Source organism: Rhea americana, unplaced genomic scaffold (assembly GCF_003343005.1).
Source record: "Rhea americana isolate MKP2758 unplaced genomic scaffold, rheAme1 scaffold_2, whole genome shotgun sequence".
NCBI lineage: Eukaryota > Metazoa > Chordata > Aves > Rheiformes > Rheidae > Rhea > Rhea americana.
Genome location: NW_028186149.1, coordinates 3,594,936 through 3,613,827, shown reverse-complemented (window position 1 = coordinate 3,613,827; position 18,892 = coordinate 3,594,936). Strand labels below are relative to the sequence as shown.

Below are 18,892 nucleotides of genomic sequence, written 5' to 3'. Positions count from 1 at the left end.
CTGCGTGTATTTTGAGAAGAGCCAAAAAGCATCACTCATATTTAATAACCCACTTAAAAATTCTAACTCAGAATGCCAAATAAACATACTTTTTGTTGTTTTAGATATCTAAAAACAAAGCTTCAATCAATGTATTTATTCAAGCAAATTCACCTTCAAATTCTGTTCTCTGCATGTGACAGGAACAAATCCCATAAAAATTATCACACTGATAAATGCTGTAGGATCCAGCTCTTTAAAGCCAAACAGTTATTACTAAAACCAACCAATGATAATGCTATTCAAGCGCTGAACAGTCACTTCCATTTATTCTTAACAGCATCATTCCTTATTTAGAATCCATATACCACATTTCATGACCAAGATTCATGATTCAACTTAAAGATGAGAATAATCTTGCATCTTGCTAAATTCACTTAATCCTCTGAAAGCATTAAGATATTCAGATATTTAATATAACATGATTTTTCCAATTCTCAAAATCATTTTTTAAATTAAATAATAAATCTAGCTATTCTCAACTGTCATCTCTCTGCATCTTCCCACATGACACATTCAGCTGGGCAGAGCTGAGGCGCACACAGAATTCAAGATGAGTGGAAGGCACAGATTTAGAAAGTTTCATAATGTTGATTATTGTCTTGTTCTTTACTACCTTCCTAGTATTGTTAATATGTTTTGCTTTTTTGACTACTAGTGATTACTCAGCTTGTTATCTTGAAAATATCTACCACAACTTTCTGTGGTAACTTTACTTAAAAAAAAAAAGCAAGATAATCGCTTCTTTGCACTCCTTAAACCTTTTTTTTTTTTTTTTTGAACTAACAATACAATCATTAAATGAGAAATAAATCCAAGTCAAAGTCAAAGAACTGCTATTTTTGAAATAGCATAGGTTCAAAAACTGGCCCAATAAGAGAGAAGTTGTTGTTCAAAAATAAGAAAAATCAATGTAATGCTCCCCTGTCCTCTTTCGTTGTTTTTCTTTTCAAACTGAAGGTAACTTCATCTAAGTTGCCAAGGAAATAAGCAGGCTTAAGCACAGTTAAGAACTTCATATCTAACATTTCTTGTAAATACGAAATTCTCCTTTATTTAGCAAAATTACATAATAATTTAGCTTTCACTTTCATCAATTAGTTGCTGTTATATTACTTTTTACTAATGTCCAATAGATTTAACTGAGAAATAAAAGATGTTTTCAGGATGAACTTGGATATATTATTTCTGATAATAAAATACAGTGAAATCTCAAAGTTAAGAAGTAACTTGGAATATAGAAGTAACTTGGAATTTAACACATGAACAGAAAGAAATATTTCCCAGTAAAATACCTGCTTTCCTCAGGAAATACATACGCAGCACTGCCATTGATCTGACATGGTTCATTGTCTTTTTCTGGATTCAAAGCAGCCACAAGGGCTACCCGATTCTGCTGTATCTCCCATTGATGAGCAATATTACAAATTGTTAATCGCTTCTTCTCCTGAAGCAAGATATGAAAGTCATGGTAGATTATGACAGTGTAGTATCAACACACTGGCTTGTTCCAAAAGAGATATGTTACTCAATCAAAACATTTTAAATATTTTAAACATTTTGATTGGAAGAAATAGTAGTCTTAGCTAGCAGTTACGCATTGATTTCAATGCATTTTTCTAGCATTATTTTGCACAACTGCCCAAGGTTTTACTATAGCCTCTTCTTTCAAATAGAAGAAAAAAATAAAAAGTGTGTCTGATATGCCTACAGAGAAAGGTGAGGAACCAGAGTAAACTTAATTTTATGATTTGAAATTATTACTTTTTTTTAGATATACTGACCTGCAATCACTATGTTCCTAGTCTTAATCTAGAAAATTAATTATCATGGGACTACTACCATTATATTTTTACACAGTTCCTATCACAGTGAACGAGTTCTGGATATTACTGCAAGGAAGTTCATTGAGAACTTTCCTCACAGTATTCCATGTTGAAGATATTAGATATAAAGCTCTACAAACGAACAGTTCTTTGGAAAAAAAGAAAATAGTAGAACAAAAGCTAGCATTTGTTGATCGTGAACATCTTTGAAATGTTCTTCAAGTTCATTTTAAAAAGAACATAGAACTCTGCTGTTACACTCAACTTACCAAAGGAGTTATTCTATTTTCTGATTATATAACATTGACTGCATGTATTTCAGAGATAAATGTCTCCATATCATAGAAAGTAGGAGAAGCTGGAATAGTCAGGAGTTTTTCTCACTATGTTTAGAAAATTTTATTTGTGCTAGAGGTTGAAGGTCTCTCCCTTACCTCATTTACTGCTCTACCATTTGCTAGCCCTTAATTGTGGGCTGCTGACTTCTATGGAGCTTTCAAAACTATTCATTTTACAGAAGTAAATTTTAGAGGTGGGAAGATTTTGCTAACAGTAATTATTTCTTGTTCTAATTAATATTGAGTTTAGACACAACTGAAAAGGAACCTAAGACCTCCTCAGAGCAGCAAGTTTTAGCAGGAAAGAGAGTCTAGAGAGAAGCAATGAAGGAACTTCACTGTAAAGGCAAATATCAGCAAAGGAAAAACAAGATTTGACATTGTTCAAACTAAGTTTTCCAAAATAGCACAGGAAAACAGCAACTCTTTGCAACTGAATGAGTGGTTTGGTTCATTTACACTGCATATAGTTTAGGAAAGGTGGGAAGAAAGTGATAGCAACAAAAATTGCAAAATATGATTCTCTAAATACTTTCTTCAGAATGAACTCCTACTAAAATCATGTACTTCATCAATTATTTCACTAGACTTTAAATCTATTCACAGATTTGTTCCACTCAATTCAAACAAAGGCATGAAATAGAGAAGAGTAGAATCCAAACACACACAAAGAATATAGTCAGAAAGAGATACAAATCATCTTACTGAATCAAGCACAAGATGGTGACATTTGGCAGTTATGACACTTATATATTTGAAGATAAGAAAGATACCTCCATTTAAGCATAAAATCTTCAATATCCTTTTGAAACCCAAGTAACAATGGCATTGCACATTAAAATATATGACTTTCTTCTAGGGAAAATCTCCACCAGCAGAAAGCATTAAGAAATCTAGGCCATCAAGGCAAACAAATTATTATAAGGAAACATATCTCAAAGGTTAAATATATGAAATAACACTAAACACTTTCAATAAATACAATCTTCTTTCCACTTCAGAGAGACAATAAGCTTTTCAATAACACAAAATAATGCAATGTGTGAATACTATTTACTAATTACCAATTTCTTTACATTAATAAAGATTGGCATCAAAACTTCATACCCAAATAGATTTTAAATACATCAGTATCTTATAAGGATTTTTTTTTAAAAAAAAAAAAAAGGAAAAATTACAGTATTTAAGACTTGTTTATAATTACACAAATCCAAATTATTTCTTTGGTAAAATACAGAAAATCAAAATATACTTGGATGGAAATATATCCTTGAACCTTGGTCTCCTATTTCCAGCACAGGCCATTTAGTCACACCAGCCTGCAAGAGTATTCTGGAGGATATCTCCGTCTCCCCTGTTAGAGCTATTTCATCTCATGCACGTAAGTATTAACCAGGCCAGAGTTCTGTCACCTAGTAGATGCAGGTCCTTCTGAGAAGGATAACAGCTGCAGTCTAGCTGCTGCTCTGATGACTAAGTTTTACTACAATGAGGAACAACTTCAACAGGAAAGAACAAAGGAAAAATTACCTCAGAACACCCTATACAGCAGCAGTTAGAGCACTTACCTGAAATGCAGAAGACCAAGTTCAAGGATTTTGAAATCACTCAAAAGTCCTTTACTCTTAGATTTATTTTATTTCTGCATTTGAGAAAGTCCAGTTTGCCATTTGTTAACAGTCCCATGTAATCAATTGGGTTTTTGCTATAGTATAACTTCTATAATTTAGGGAGGAGGGTTTCAGTTTTGCAGTGCACTGTTTAAGCTATAAAAAAGGTTAAAAGAGATAGAAGCACATGGCTATAGAAAGACTACAGAAAACATATCAGGATGTAGCATATTTACAGCACATTTATCTAATTTCGATCAGGCACAGAAAATACCTTAAGCAAAGTCTGTTTATGGCTTTCACGCTTCCTTTCTTCCTCTTTCCTTGCTGCAACCGATGCCATGCGCCTTTCTTCTTCCTGGATGAAGAAATAAAAACAGTATTATAAAAGCAAGAATGGACAAAAAGCAGGACAAAAGCAGGAATATAAAATATCACTGATAAACTATTAATATATCTCTTAATATGGTATTTGAAATATTTTTAAAAAATATACCTTTACAACAGTATCAGTATGAATACAACGGGATAGATGGGCTTTGGCACAGGCAATAGAAACTCACAGGGACTATGACACATACTTGGGAATTTAGACTGAAGGTGTCTGTATGTCTGTATTTTTTACCCCAACTACCAAGATAAATAGTTTTGAAATGTCTAGCCATGCTCAAACTGCCTGTCTTGACTGCACACAAAACATGCACTGTAATGACTAGATCAGGGCAACAGTTGTATTCATTTGGAGAGTGAAAGTTAATAAATTGAAAGGAAAAACATTATTTAGACCACATTAAAATCTGTTGCTTGCTTTATTAAATCAGAAATCCTTCTTAGTTTAATGCCAATACTTCTTACTATTTAACTTTAGCAAATACTAAAGATAGAGTTTAATGAAAGAATAGTCTCAGCAGACATAAGTTCTCTTCCCAGCTCTATGAAGGACTGTGCATGAGCTTCCACAAACCACTTTCCTGAATCACAATTGCTCCGTCTAATAGAGAAGTGTCACTAACCTTCTCTGTCACTTCGAGCACTAAATATAAAATGTTGCACAAAAATTACTGTTTCAGCATTTTAAATAATGCAAACCTCTAAAAGATTGAACATAGTGAATCTAATGATTTTTCAAACACAAGATGTCAACCTAGTCCTTCCTGATGAAGGAAGGAAGGAAAAAAAAATCCAAATCCTCAAAAACAATCTCTATTCAATATTATTTCTACATAATAGCAGACAGAGGATAAAAATATATTCAAAACCCATTCAAACTACCCTTAGCAATTTTTAACAATGAGAAAAAATGTTTTCATTACCTAATTCTTCAAGTTTTACTTCTGCATTTCTTTAGTTATTCTACAACTAGTTATCAACGATGTACTTTGTCATGTTGCAACAATTCGTTGTTTGACAAAACGCAGAAAGAGGAAAATCAAGATGTAGGGATTTTCCACTGTCCTGAAAACAGACCTGAGCCTAAGAACTAAATAATCAGTACGTCATGCCTCGAACAAAACATGGACATATAAAGAATATACAGGAAAAAAATCCAATGGATGTAGAAATTCTGCTACTCAGACCTTCCAAGTTCACCTGGAGACTGGATTCTTAACGATTAAAAGGCACCAAATCAAATCATACCCCCAATCCCAATACCTTCATCTGATACATGTGCTAATTTCTTCTGACGATGAGGCCCATAAAAGAAATAAACATAATTCTGAGGAAGAAAAAGATTATAAATCTATATGTGAATAGCTTGTTTTATTTAAGAGGCTAATGCATCTCTTAAAAAAAAGAAAACTGTTTCCACTAATGTGCACAGGATCAAGATGTTTACTTGTTAAAGATAAGTAAATATTAGAATAAAGAAAAACAACAGTAAAGGAACAAAACAAAACCATAAGATGCATCTGAAAACTTGAAAGCTTCCTCAAGGAATATACAGTATAGATACCTACTCATAAAGACAAAGGTATTTACAGATTAATATTCATAGTCCTTTGAAAAAGCACAAAGCATATGACAAGTATACCTATTTAAAGAGCATTTAAAATAAAAGCGCATTGTATTCTTCGCATTTTTGTACCCGTTATTGCACTTTATAGCTTTTTAAATACGAAAATACACATAAAGTGAGTGGGTTGAATTCCATTTACACCTGAATCCTAGTCCAAGAAGATTAATTTTTATAATTATAGACTATTTCCAGTGGCTTACTTTTCTTAATCAGTAACAGAACTTAAGAAGTTTCAAAGTTAACTACAATACACTAACAATATTTCTCATCAATATTATTATCTATGTCACATTCCGTGAAGAGAGCTATTGATTCCTAAATGAGTCACGTAGTGAAGGTGTTTAATTCTCCTTTTTTATACTTCAGTACAGCCATATTAGGTTGAATGTTGACTGTTTACAAAATCTAAACATTCTCACAGCACAGTATTTTTAGAACATACATTTTTCAAGTAACAAAGGAATGTTCACTACAAAGTAAAAAGTCTAGAGTTCTTCCAAGACAAATATTTGGGAAGCATACTTTAAGCTGTTTTAAATCATATGCCATTTGGGTGATTCTATTATAATATCTTAAAGAACATGGAGAAACTGTTAGGATTGCCTTAAAATAAAAAGCTCCTGTTCAAGATAATAGATCTTTGCCTTTTCACTTTCACTTTCCAGAAATCTGCTTAAGTGCATTAACACAAGTGAACAGAAAGCATCATTAACCAAGAAAACACTGATATTTCGCATTTGCTGTACAAAGAGCTTATTCTGTGTTTATAGTATCATAAGAACCCCTAAGCATGTGGATGAACGCTTACTAGAGGATGAAATAACACAAGAAATTCACATCTAGCACTGCTGTCACATCTTTAGGCAAACTATTTCTGACGTTTAACAAGTTAAGTTTCCACAGCAAGGGCATTTGTTTATGTGTATACAGCCCACCTGAAGCCCAATGGCAAATCATGGAATTTGACACCAATCTTCAAAACAATTAAACAATAAACTTCCAAACTGTCTCTTTATGACTTTAACCTACCATGCAGATACTAAACAAGAGGTGTACCCTAGTTCAGATTCACACATGAGGCTCGGGGTAGGGGAAGCTTTTCTCATGCAAAATTTCCCTGCAGCACAAATAAGCAAGCCTAAACTTTTATTCCCCTCTACCCCCGCTGAAAGCTGCTTATGACCTCTTGAGGTTGGAGTTTTGTCGGCAGATTCCTCTGCTACTGGTCTACTCAGATTTTCCTGACCAGGGGATTACCAAAGGGCTGATGTCACAGAAGTACAAAATGATTCAGACTGGAAAGGAGCTCAGGAGGTCACTATCCACGTTTCTGCTAAAAGGAGCATCAACAATGAATTCAAAAAACAGATGCACAAGGCCCTGCAGAACCGAGTACATCAAAATACTGTGTAATGAAGCTGAATATCCAAATGGGAGGGTAACAGACTAAGCCTGTGAAAATCATGGAATAAAACCTGTTCTAAGTACATGCCACAAACATCAGCATATAATTACTAATGCAAGATTAAAAATACAGTGGTCCTTAAGGTAATGATACTGAACGTTAAGAATTGCAGACAAGGATTCTCATGGCAGCTATTTATCCCAGTTACGCATTAAAATGCATTGTTTGTCTTTACTGAACCTGAAAATAGTCTCAACATATAAAAACTAATATACTAAATTAATGATATAGTTCTACAGCAAACAGTTTAAACAGTTTATTTTATTTTCTATTTAAATCTATTCACTTGGCAATGCATTTATGCTTTTAATTTTGGCTTCTTAAAGAAACAAGTGTCAAAAAAACCCAAGATTTTTATAATTTCAGCGTTTTAAACTTCTCTAATGACTTTCAAAAACATTAAGTTACATTTCAAATTACATTTAGAAAACTCAAATTATATTTTATTGCTAAGTTTAATTATTTAAAATGTAATACAGTACTCCCACCATGGGAAAGGAAGCAGAAACTACCCATTCCATTTCCAACTAACTGAAATATTTCTGTCTTTCACATTGGGGAAGGTGAGAGGGTTAGAGAACAAAGGGCACTAAACCATAGCAAAATAGACTTAATATTCCTGCTTATGAAACAACTTAAGTTTTTCCTTTATACTTCAAGACAAACATGCACAAACTTCACTCCCTAATCAATTTTTATCTCCACTTCCATAAACATCCCTTCTTACCTTCTCTCTCTCTCCCACCTCAAAAAACCTTCCCTTAATTTAGCTCAGAAATGTACTTCTTGACACTATCTTCCAAATTTCAATACACAATGGTCTACTGCCCTCATTCAAGTCAGTGCAGCGCATTCTCTGCCAACACAGTCTCAATACAAAGAATGAAATGAGCTAATACAAATYACATTCTAGTAAGAGCCTTTCAATTAACTGGATAAGGCTTTTTTCTTCATGATCAGTTTATACTAATTACAGGCATTGAAAAAATACTTTTTACATATAGTTTTATAGAAAAATAAACTTAGCCCCCAAARATCTAAATTTTACACAATATTCTTATAAGCAAAATGATAGAGAAACCTCTGTATAAAGATCAAAGGCCAAAATCTACTTCTTTTGGAAGTAAGTCTGCACGCATTTCTTCATTAATCTTACAGAACGCATGCAATCAATCAAGAAAAAACAAAGTTATAAAACAAAGCCTTTAATAACCTTGCCACAATTCATTATCATTCATTCTTCTTTTTTTTTTTTTTTTTTTTTAGCTCCAGCTCTTTTGAAACTCTTACCATCTCAATTTTTCTTTGCTTCTTCTCATTATCCTGTTGCTGTTGTTAGTAACTTTGTCTCCTCTTGAAACTTCCCTGATGAACGCATGCTATTTTAAATCAAATCTTCATGCCTTGTCTTTTTGTGTGTTCAAAACAATAAAATATTAGGCTAATAGTAATGCATATTTGAATTCTGTTAAAGAACCACTGACAGCTCTGCTACCTACAAAAACAAGTCCAAACCCATTTTGCCTTCTTTTGCTAAATTCAATCCTAAATCCAGACTGTCAGAACCTACTATTGAAAGAACATCTCCAGTATACCTCAAAATAATTTAAATCACAGTTGGAGGGTTGAAGCTGCACACTGAGCACCTGTGGAAGAAGGAAAATTCCCTATTCTACCAACCTGTCAAGAAAGAAAAATTCATCATAGTAAAGAGTCAACTATTAAAATGACAACAGGAGAAACCAAAATGCCATAGCTCTGTGTTAGAGACAGGCAGATGCTTTTCCAGAAGGCAAAGACACCAGACCATTGGGAAAGAACTTGGATGTCCTCTCTTCTGTTGAAATCTTCTCCATTTATTACTTCTCCACTTCCCAACTAAAAGCTTACTAAATAAACAGGAAGCCATCTTCATGAAAAGAGATAGAAACATAATTCTTAAAGAAGCAAAGTCTCRCCTTCTGCAACCCAGAAACCATTGGATTGAGCTTTTATGGCTGCAGGTTTACATTTTCAGTGTGAAGTAACAGTGGTTACACAAAAACACAAAAAGAAAATGGCATAACAAAGCTATTATCCTTACCAAAAACATTCTATTTCCATAGTATCGGCATACTGATAGCTCCCCCTGCTGCTAATTGAGCACTACTGCAACAAAAGCTCTACAAATCTTAGTTTTAGCCAAGCCTATTGTTAAGCCATGACAGCAGTCTTTTAACATATAACATCCCGCTAGACCTGAGATGGATCCTAAAAAGAGCATACTGGAATGCACATATTCTTCCTCCGAACTGGTTTACTATTATTCAAACAAGTTATTTCCAAAAGATGATACTATTCAAATAACTGAAAAAGATTATGATAACTTTGCTAACAATGAATTCAATGTTTTATTTCCATAGTACATCTAACCTTTAAATTATTATAATAATTAAATTATTATAATAATTTTCATAGAGATTAGAAATAACTTCAGGAGAAGAGGCAATGGGCAAAACTGAAGCACAGGAAGTTCCGCCTGAACGTGAGGGGGAATTTCCTCACTGTGAGAGTGACGGAGCACTGGCGCAGGTTGCCCAGAGAGGTTGTGGAGTCTCCTTCTCCGTAGATAGTCAAGGCCCGCCTGGATGCAACCGTGTCTAGGTCACCCTCTAGGTGACCCTGCTTGAGCAGAGGGGTTGGACTAGATGATCTCCAGGGGTCCCTGCCAACCTTACCAACTCCGTGATTCTGTAACTTTAGCATACTTCATGTAGACCACTTTAGCTGATGCAAAAAAATTAGCAGAATATGAAAAATAGACTGGAATATAAAGTTAAGTTTTCAGTTTGTGAAGAGACTGAAAACAGTACACACAAAATGCACAAAATTCAGTTGCCCTGTATTTGCAGGTGGCAGACTATCTGTTACGTGTATCACACAGACTGATTTAATTCAAAAATGAATTATGTATACAAGCATGTTTAGAGGAGGAAAATATACATAAAAGTAATAACTACAGAAATTTTGACCAATCATTGATCTATAAATGATATCTGACAATGAGATATATGTCCTTTTTCACTTTTAGTATTAACTCCTCATTTTTTTAAGATCTTATTTAAAGGGCAAGATTATTATCAGCAAGAATGAATCTGTAAATTCCTGAGGTATCTTCTTTTAAGATAATATACTTCAACTTCATACAAACTTATTTGATTTAGCCATAAATCAAATCACACTACCTCACAACTGAGGTGGACTAAAGGTTACTGATGATTACCATAGATGACACATGGGAATTTGTCAGGCCACTGTAACTCAGCCTTCCCCCCCCCCTCACACACACCCCTTAAGCCTTTACATTAACTTACCAGTTTTGGAGAAAGTAAAAGATTTGCCTCAAATATAAGTTTTAGATATGTGATAGAAAGTGGGAAGTTTTTTCACTGAAACTCATCTTGTTGTGGACAAGAAATAAGCATTTACAGCCTTAAGCTTACACTTTACATTCAGAAACAAAATGGAATGCGTTGGCCTAAAAAACCCCCAACTTCCTCACAAGAAAAAAAATTGTAATAATATGACACAATCTCTTGAATAAGGCAAATCTGCCCTACAGTATGTTAAAACAACTACAGTCTACAATGATTTTGTTCCAAGAACAGTGTTTCATTTGCAGGGCAGCTATATGTTTCTGAGTAACTCCCTAAGGCAGTTACCATCCATCTTTTGCCCTTAGGTTCCCTTCTTCAGGGAATCCTACTGAAGAGGCCCAGCACCAAAGAGCATACATCTTGAAAATCAATAGGAATAAGCAAATTCTCTCAGAAATTTTTGAAAACATCCTTTAGCTTTTAGTCTAACTTGAAATAGTTATCTCTGCAAAGACACCAATTAGAAAGTTGAAAGCAGAAGTAAGAATTCTGGAAAACTCCGTTTTCCAGAAGAACTTCTGAACAGGTTAGTGAAGAATTTCTTGTCAGAAAGAACAAACATCCAGGTCTAACTCTCAGTTCTTTGCAAGACAAAGCAATACTTAAGTTCAGAATGGTCTGGACATACTCCAAACTAATGAAGAAAAGATTCTATTAGCATAATTAGAGTTTGGTTCTACTACTCAAGGGAGAAAAAGCATATATTCATATTGTACTTCCATTCCTCCACTGAGTCACATTTACCATTACGTTTGATGGCAACAACATGCTGCATTACTAGTCAGAATAGCTGGATTTGGCATTGCCAACTCTCTAATTTTATCACAAATCTCATGATACTTGTTATTTTTCTTAAAGCCCCAGTTTGAGTCATATGACTATCTGGGTAACACAAATTTATTGGAAAAAGCATACAGCCTCCTCTACATGGAAAAAAGTTTAAAAGGAAATTTAAGGCTCAAAAACCAGAAGGCAAATAAAAAGAATGCAAAACACATTCTTTTTACAAGTAGTTTTATGAGCAGCATAACTAGTGAAACCTAGTTTTCTACAGCCTTCTGCCTTAYAGTTGATCCTCTGATGTTTAACAAGGTGCAAACTCAGATTAAGCTTTTCCCATGGTTGGGCACTTCTAATAGCTCTTTCCCATGCAGTGCCTACAGAGTTCAGTGCATTTTTTTCCATTGTTGAGAGTACTACTAGAATCTCTCTTCACTGTGGTTGGGTGTGGGGGGGGGAACGAGGGGGAAAGAAAAGGCTCCCCCCACACATATTCCTCAGCCCAAGTTCAGGGAAAAAACTTCTAATTGATATTACTCAAGTTTCTGAAACAATACTAAGAAAACAGTTTTGAAAAGCAAAACAGTTTGCTGGTATTCAATTAAATTGGTATAAATTCAAAAAGAAAAAAAATCCCCCAATATCTGGGAAGAAATTATTATTGAGTATTCTAGATGCTGGTGTAAAAACTTTTACAATATGTGTTTTCTTCATACATGTTATACTTTAGATCATAATCGGGTGTATTCTAGATTCACAGCGGTTTGGTTATAGCACAACAGGATCGATGATAAAACAGTAGGTATCACTTATAACGCATTACAGCCTTTGTATAAAGCAAATGAGTACTTAATATACAGCTGATGCATCAGTATCTGGTCAAAGATTATAACTGTTGTTTAAGCATATTATTCTGTTATCTTGCTGTTACGTGAGTTCCTCTTGTAAGCAGGTCAAGCTTACACATCAGAGTAGATACAGAAGAATCAGCACGGCTACTCTTTTATTAAGAAACAAAAATAGATGCCTTAATGATAAGGCCCCAGTTAATTTCCCTGCATTTTCTAGCCCACAGCGTATTTTCATGAAGTCTGTAGGAAGTTAGCTGTCCATGAGTCCTTTTCTCCTTATCAAGATTACTTGAACTTTACCAGTAGATTCAGAAATGAAGAGGGAAAAGCAGGTTAGCCAAGGTAAGGAGAAAGGCAGATTGACTTACAGAAAGAATACAATCAATGGGTTTGCTTACAGAGGCAGACCAAAAAGCCACAAAATTTTTAAATGAAAGAGGATAAAAATAATGCTAACTTTAGGGTAAACACACTATTGCTTTGGAAGAAATATGCTATTACTTTTCAGCTCCAGAACAAGCCAATATAGACTACATTGAGGAAGTCTGAAATAAGAGCTCTATAGTTGTTCCTACTGTCACTTGGCCACACAGTACTTACTAATGAAAGAAAAAAAAACAGTTTAAACATTTAAGAATAAATACATTAGTGAAGCAAAAAAGCACACCCTTACATTATACTGACCAAAATAAAAAGGTTAAAGCTTTGAGTATTTTATGTCTAAATATCATTATAGATTAAAATAAGAAATGCATTTTTTTCTATATATAAAAACTCCTACATTTTACTCTTAAATTTAAACAYCTAGTAAGTTTGACAAAAATGTATTACAAAAGATTTCTTACTGTGATTCTCTTCATATCTAGCTGTCGGAGCTGCATCATATGATGGAGAACAGTGTGTTTGTACCATGTCTCCTGAGCTATTGGATTGCCATCAAGGGTGATATCTGACAAGGATGAGGAATCAGCAAGGCACAGAATATCCTCAAAACTGTAACCAAAAAAGTTCATATTTTTAATGCCAAAGAGTAGAAAAAGTTTTGAGATGGAAGGTTATGTTTTTTAAAAAGAAAATATTTTTCTGTACTGAAGAAAAAAGCATATCATATGACAAATCAAATTAAAAGTATTTTGAAAGACCAAGAACAGCTGCTGCTGTTCTACTTTTTATCTCTCCACTCACAGGTATAAAGAGATGCAGAATAAAGAGAAGTTGTTAACTAAAGGAATATAGTTTCACATTAAAAAAACTAAAATAGTATACATATCATAGTCCAAAAATAATATGAATTGCATTTGCCACTAAAACAACCATGAGAACCACAAAAGAAATTAAGATAAAAAGTATGGAGACTCCATCATGAGCCTGGGTGTTTATTACATTATTATATATTGAAATAAAAACGAACACAAAAGTGTCACGGTGTCTTTAAAACAGATCTGTCTGTTGTTCTGAGTTGTCTACAYACACTCAAGAGTTGGCTGTTTAAACAACACATTTTGGTTTCCTGACAACAATAACTCGCCTATGTAAAATGTATTTACAGATGTACTTCCTTCTATTGAAGAAAAAAATCTGAAAAGAAAGTAGCTGACCCAGTTAAGTTATTTTTAACATCAGGAAATTCTTTCATCTGTTTTTTACAAGAAACTAAAACACTCACAGTAGTAGGACTCCAACACCTTTTAAGAAACTGATGACAGTGCACACATGCACAACTGTGGCCTTGTCTTCATGCACTGTGGCTTTGGAGTGTTGAGTCTGTGTTACAAAGTTAACCAAGTTCAAATGAAAGTATAGAATAACTCCATTCTCAAAAGTACCAAGCCACTTTAAAAAAAACTCTTGAAAAGAACAAAAGAATGAATGATGATCACATCAAAAAATAAAAATACAGTATCCCCTTGCTAGAAAAGCAGAAATACTTAATGAAGTTCTGAAATAAGAGAATACTTCTGAACTGATAAATACGGAATTATTGTCATAATATCCAAAAATGGAGTTCCTACTGACTGCATCAACTGATTATAGATCTTACTACTCTTACTGGCAGGCAAAGTCTTCCTCCACTATAATACTTAGGGGGATGCAAAACCTAAAGCATGCACTGGACTGTGACTCAGAAATGATGTGCAGTACAGATGTTCATACTAAAGGCTGCCATTGAATAAAATGGCAAGTGCCTTTATCATCAGTATTACTCAACTTTCAAAAAGCATACAACAATCTGCTGATGACTAACATTCAGGTGCAAGGGGCTAGAGAACTACCACAATGGCAGATGTTAAATGAGATGTCTCTGAAAGATTCTGAATATTAAAGTATTTCCACAACAAAATAAATACGCAAAAAAAAAAAATCACCAAATAGCTCTCAGTCTTAGCCAGCAGAAGAATGGCCTGTATAAATTCAGGATCTGAACACCAGCATAAGCCAACAGGAATGAAGGAAAGAAAGCTCCCAAGAAAAGTCTCAGAACAAACACTACAGTTAACATGGTACACGTAACATCAACATGACATACCCAGTGGTTGGGTATGAAAAATGACAGTGAAGCAGAAGACTATTACTCTTCTGCTCAGTAGATTAAAGCAACATAAGGACTAATGAAAAATGAACTACATATACCTTCCAAAGAAATCAGTGCAGGTGCTCAGCATACATTTTTTGTTGTTTTTTATTTTTTACATCGGGCTAAGATGACAAATTTGACCATTACTTTCTCTGCTCCTTTTTGTGTCCTGGTTACCTTTCCATAAGCCAGCTTGCTTAATTGCATTATTGGAAGACAATGTTGACTTACTACTTTAAAATATCTATTCAATATCCTATGAAAATAAAAGATGATTTTCCCAAATGTCCCATCACAGACATTAGTAAAGCAAGCTCAAATATTTTAGCAGAAGAAAGGATAATTGTGAATTTCTGTTAGGCTAGAATAGATTTTACTTGACAAACTATTTTAAATATGAAAATATTTAGTCTTCAAAATTAGTTTCAAATACTTTCAATATATTCTTCCAAAGGTTCTACTTAAAGCATTTCCAAACATTTAAGCAAATAGTACTCTTGCCATTACATATGATTTACAGAATTCAAGTAAAATCAATCTCTTCAGGAAATGAAAGGAAAGTTGAAAGTTTGATGGTGTTTTCAAGACCTTCCACTTAAACACACTGCCATGCTCTGAAATTCTCAGCACTTCAGCATACCAGAATACTAATTCTGGARCTAGAACAGATGTGCTTGCTTTCATCCTGCTTTTAGCTGCCCTATTAGTAAGCCAATTTTAGAGCAAACAATAGTGCTGAATTTTTCAGATCTTTGCATATGCATATGAAAAATAAAGCGTCAGAAATTCAATGTAGGAAACTTAATATATTGTACTTACTACACCAGCACCCCAATCCTAAGAGAAGCGAAGTTTTAATACAGTACATGTACCAAATAGACCACATACTTTACAAACAAGCTTCTATGTTTCCCACCTCAGGGACAACCGCAACAGCGGTGAGTGCTGACACTATGCAGATCAAGAGGCTATATCTCAATGCTCTCTCTAGCCTCTGTTCACCACAGAGGAGCTGAGCCACTCACATAACACAAAGCAGTTACAGATGATGCTGTTTCAGACTGACTCAAATAATCCTCTCCTCTAGTGTTCAGATGGAACCCTTGTCCCTCTTTCCAAAAACCTTCTCCTGCAGGAACCAGGAACAACTAACTCTTCTTCCTTTTCCATCTTTCTTTCTTCTTAGGTGAATTCATCTAAAGGTGAATTCATCTAAAGTGACAGTTTCAGTAATACAGACACTATTTGTGAATTTGGGTTAAATTACCCAAAAGCATTTTCTGGAGATTTTTTCAGACTGACAACGTAGACCATTCTGAGCATTCTGTGAAGATGTAGGAGTCCTGCATCCAATTCTCTCCTCTGCCAAAAGGGATACAAACACACTCCCTTGCACGTGAATATTGCAACTATGATGCAGCAGAGTACTCCAGAGTGGTGCATGTTCATCTTCTACCAGTGATAGTGGTTCACTTCTAAACATTTAGTAGGCCTGAACTGGGACACTTGTTTTCTGGTTAACAGCCTACTTAGAGGAACACAATTGTTCTTTCTCTCTATACTTGCACCCATGACTTGAGAAGTTTGTTCTACGAAGTGGAAAAGCTCTGGAGAAAAGATAGAAAGCAACATACTACAGTATGTTAACTTGGGTGATAATGTGCTCAAAATGTACATTCAAAAAACAAACAAAAAAAATTCAGAAAAACATTCAGTTGAATAAAACCTGGGTCTCCCATCCCAAGTCTCTAACAACTAAGCTACTTACAAAAACAGATGTTTCTACCACAAATCAGCCTTTCATTCCAATTCATTTACTTTCTTGTGTAAGTGTTTAACAAAAGTATTTATAATTTTTCAATCTGACAAGAAAAAAAAAACTTATTTAGATTAAACTAAGTACATTCCTTTTCTCAGGGGTCCAGTTTAGCAACCAAGTCAAGAAAAACAATCATCAGGTCTTTCGAACTGCTAGCCAATTCTTCCATATGGCTAAATACAATGCTTTAGCAACTGAAAAAGCAAACTTAGCGCTGACTTGGAGCAAAGTATAACAATGAAAATACATTTTTTTWAAATCTTTCCTTTTTTTACATTACAAAATACGAGCAACAATAAACTTCTTTCTAAATCTCACTGGGGTATCTTTCCTGAAGAAAATTATTTCTGTAATCTCTTCCCCATACCACACGACAAATTCAAAATTTGATTTTTGAACCCTCCTTATAACTAGTTCTAGAGATATGAATTAAAATCAGTCATACAGAATTAATACCTTCAGTTTGTAATGGCTAATTTTTTTCTAGGCTGAAGAAAAGGGACATCCTTTGTTTCAGATCTGCATCAACTTTGATAACGTGTAGTTTTAGCTTTTATTACCTTGCTAACATATACCTTTTTTAGTAAAAGCTCCGCAGAGAAACAGCATTCTGAGGCCTTCTCTGAAGTTGGAGAGGAAAAGACTGTTCAGTGATGAAACCTATGATAGATTTATATGTCTTAGCCACAGACAATTTTAAAAGGCAATCCTGGATCTTTTACTGAAACTAAATTCGTGCATCTCAGTGTACATCTATTTAAGACTTAAGGATTCTTGGTGATATTTGAAAATAGAAAACAACCCAACTTTACATGGAAACACTGTCTAAGAAATGTTACTCTCTTGAAAAGTATTTATCTATTCTGAAGCATTTTCAATTTTTTGAAGGATTTTTTTAATGGTCATTAGAGAAAGTTTTTAATGAATCTATAACAGAAAAATATCAATTTATTGGGCAACATACTTTGTTGTTTCCACTTGCAGGTTTCTCTCAGCATCTCCAGAAGAATGAATCAGACTATCTAACTAATTACCTAGAAGTCATTGTACAGACATAAAAGTTTCTAGAGAAAATTGTTTTTTTTTCTCTAGAAATTATCATATGGCACACAGTAAAATCATGTAAGCAACTCAAAAATACATAAAGCCATTTAAAAGGGCTGTAGGAATGTTCAGTCATACCACCGCACTTCACTAGTATTACGGTTACATACAACTTCTTTGATCAATTAAAACAGCATCAAGCCAAGTATCAGAAGCTACCAAAAATGGCCAAAAACTTACTTTTACATTTAATCATTTTGTTCTTAGGKGATTTATCTACCACATAACTCAAAACAAAGTATTAATGAAGCTTTTTAGACTTCAAAACTCCTATTATGCAATGGAACATAAGCCAAATGCTATAATCAAAAAGCTGCTGCTTTTTTTTTTTTTTTAATGTGTATAATTACAGGTCCTGAAAGAGTTACTGATCCATCCATCTACCTACCTGTATAGGTATATAAAAATTTGTAGCAGAGAAATATCTTTTTTCTCTAAAATTAAAATTTTATTTTTATATCTATTCCAACTACAAAATAAAACCAAATTAACATTACATTTTTGCAAGAATGTTCAAAATAAGTATTTCTAACTTGCATGTATGAAGGTAAGACTACATCTACTAACACTAACTAAAGTTCCAATGAATAGAAGATAAAAATCAGGATAATATATTAAAAATATGCTATAAGGACAAAGTTTGAGAACTGGTTAAAGTTTGAGAAATCCTCTTTAAGAAACTTGCAAAAAAAAATCCAAAATATTTTTCTTTCCTTGCACACTGCAAAAATGAATCTACACAAAGCAATGTGAGAAACTACCTAAAATATACCAAGCACATAAAAAAAAAAATACAAAAGTTACACTGACTGCAGTGATGTTTCCTGAAGAAAAGGGGATGCAGCTACTGCAGTCTCCCCATTGCTCTTGCCAGGCTAAGGCATTAGTTAGAAAAACAGAACAAATGGCATGTTTCAAGTCTGGGAATTATCTAACAGAAGAGAGAAGGGGAAAAAAGTGAATTCTTCTATTTATTATCACAATTTAAAATATGAAGTAGAAGAGACTAACAGATGAATGAAGGGAAGAGTATATTAAACATTCCTGAAGTT

At 33.9% G+C, this 18,892-nt stretch overlaps 1 protein-coding gene across 1 annotated transcript in view; it reads right to left on the bottom strand.

Annotated features, from left to right (window-relative positions):
• The window catches only part of LRRC49 (leucine rich repeat containing 49), a 59,893-nt gene that overhangs the window by 8,192 nt on the left and 32,809 nt on the right, over window positions 1-18,892 (bottom strand). The window contains exons 10-12 of the mRNA XM_085303656.1: window positions 13,188-13,335; window positions 4,088-4,171; window positions 1,335-1,486 (exon numbers count right to left, since the gene is read on the bottom strand). Coding sequence (XP_085159782.1) covers window positions 1,335-1,486; window positions 4,088-4,171; window positions 13,188-13,335 — 384 coding nt within the window. The remainder of the gene's footprint in view (window positions 1-1,334; window positions 1,487-4,087; window positions 4,172-13,187; window positions 13,336-18,892) is intronic.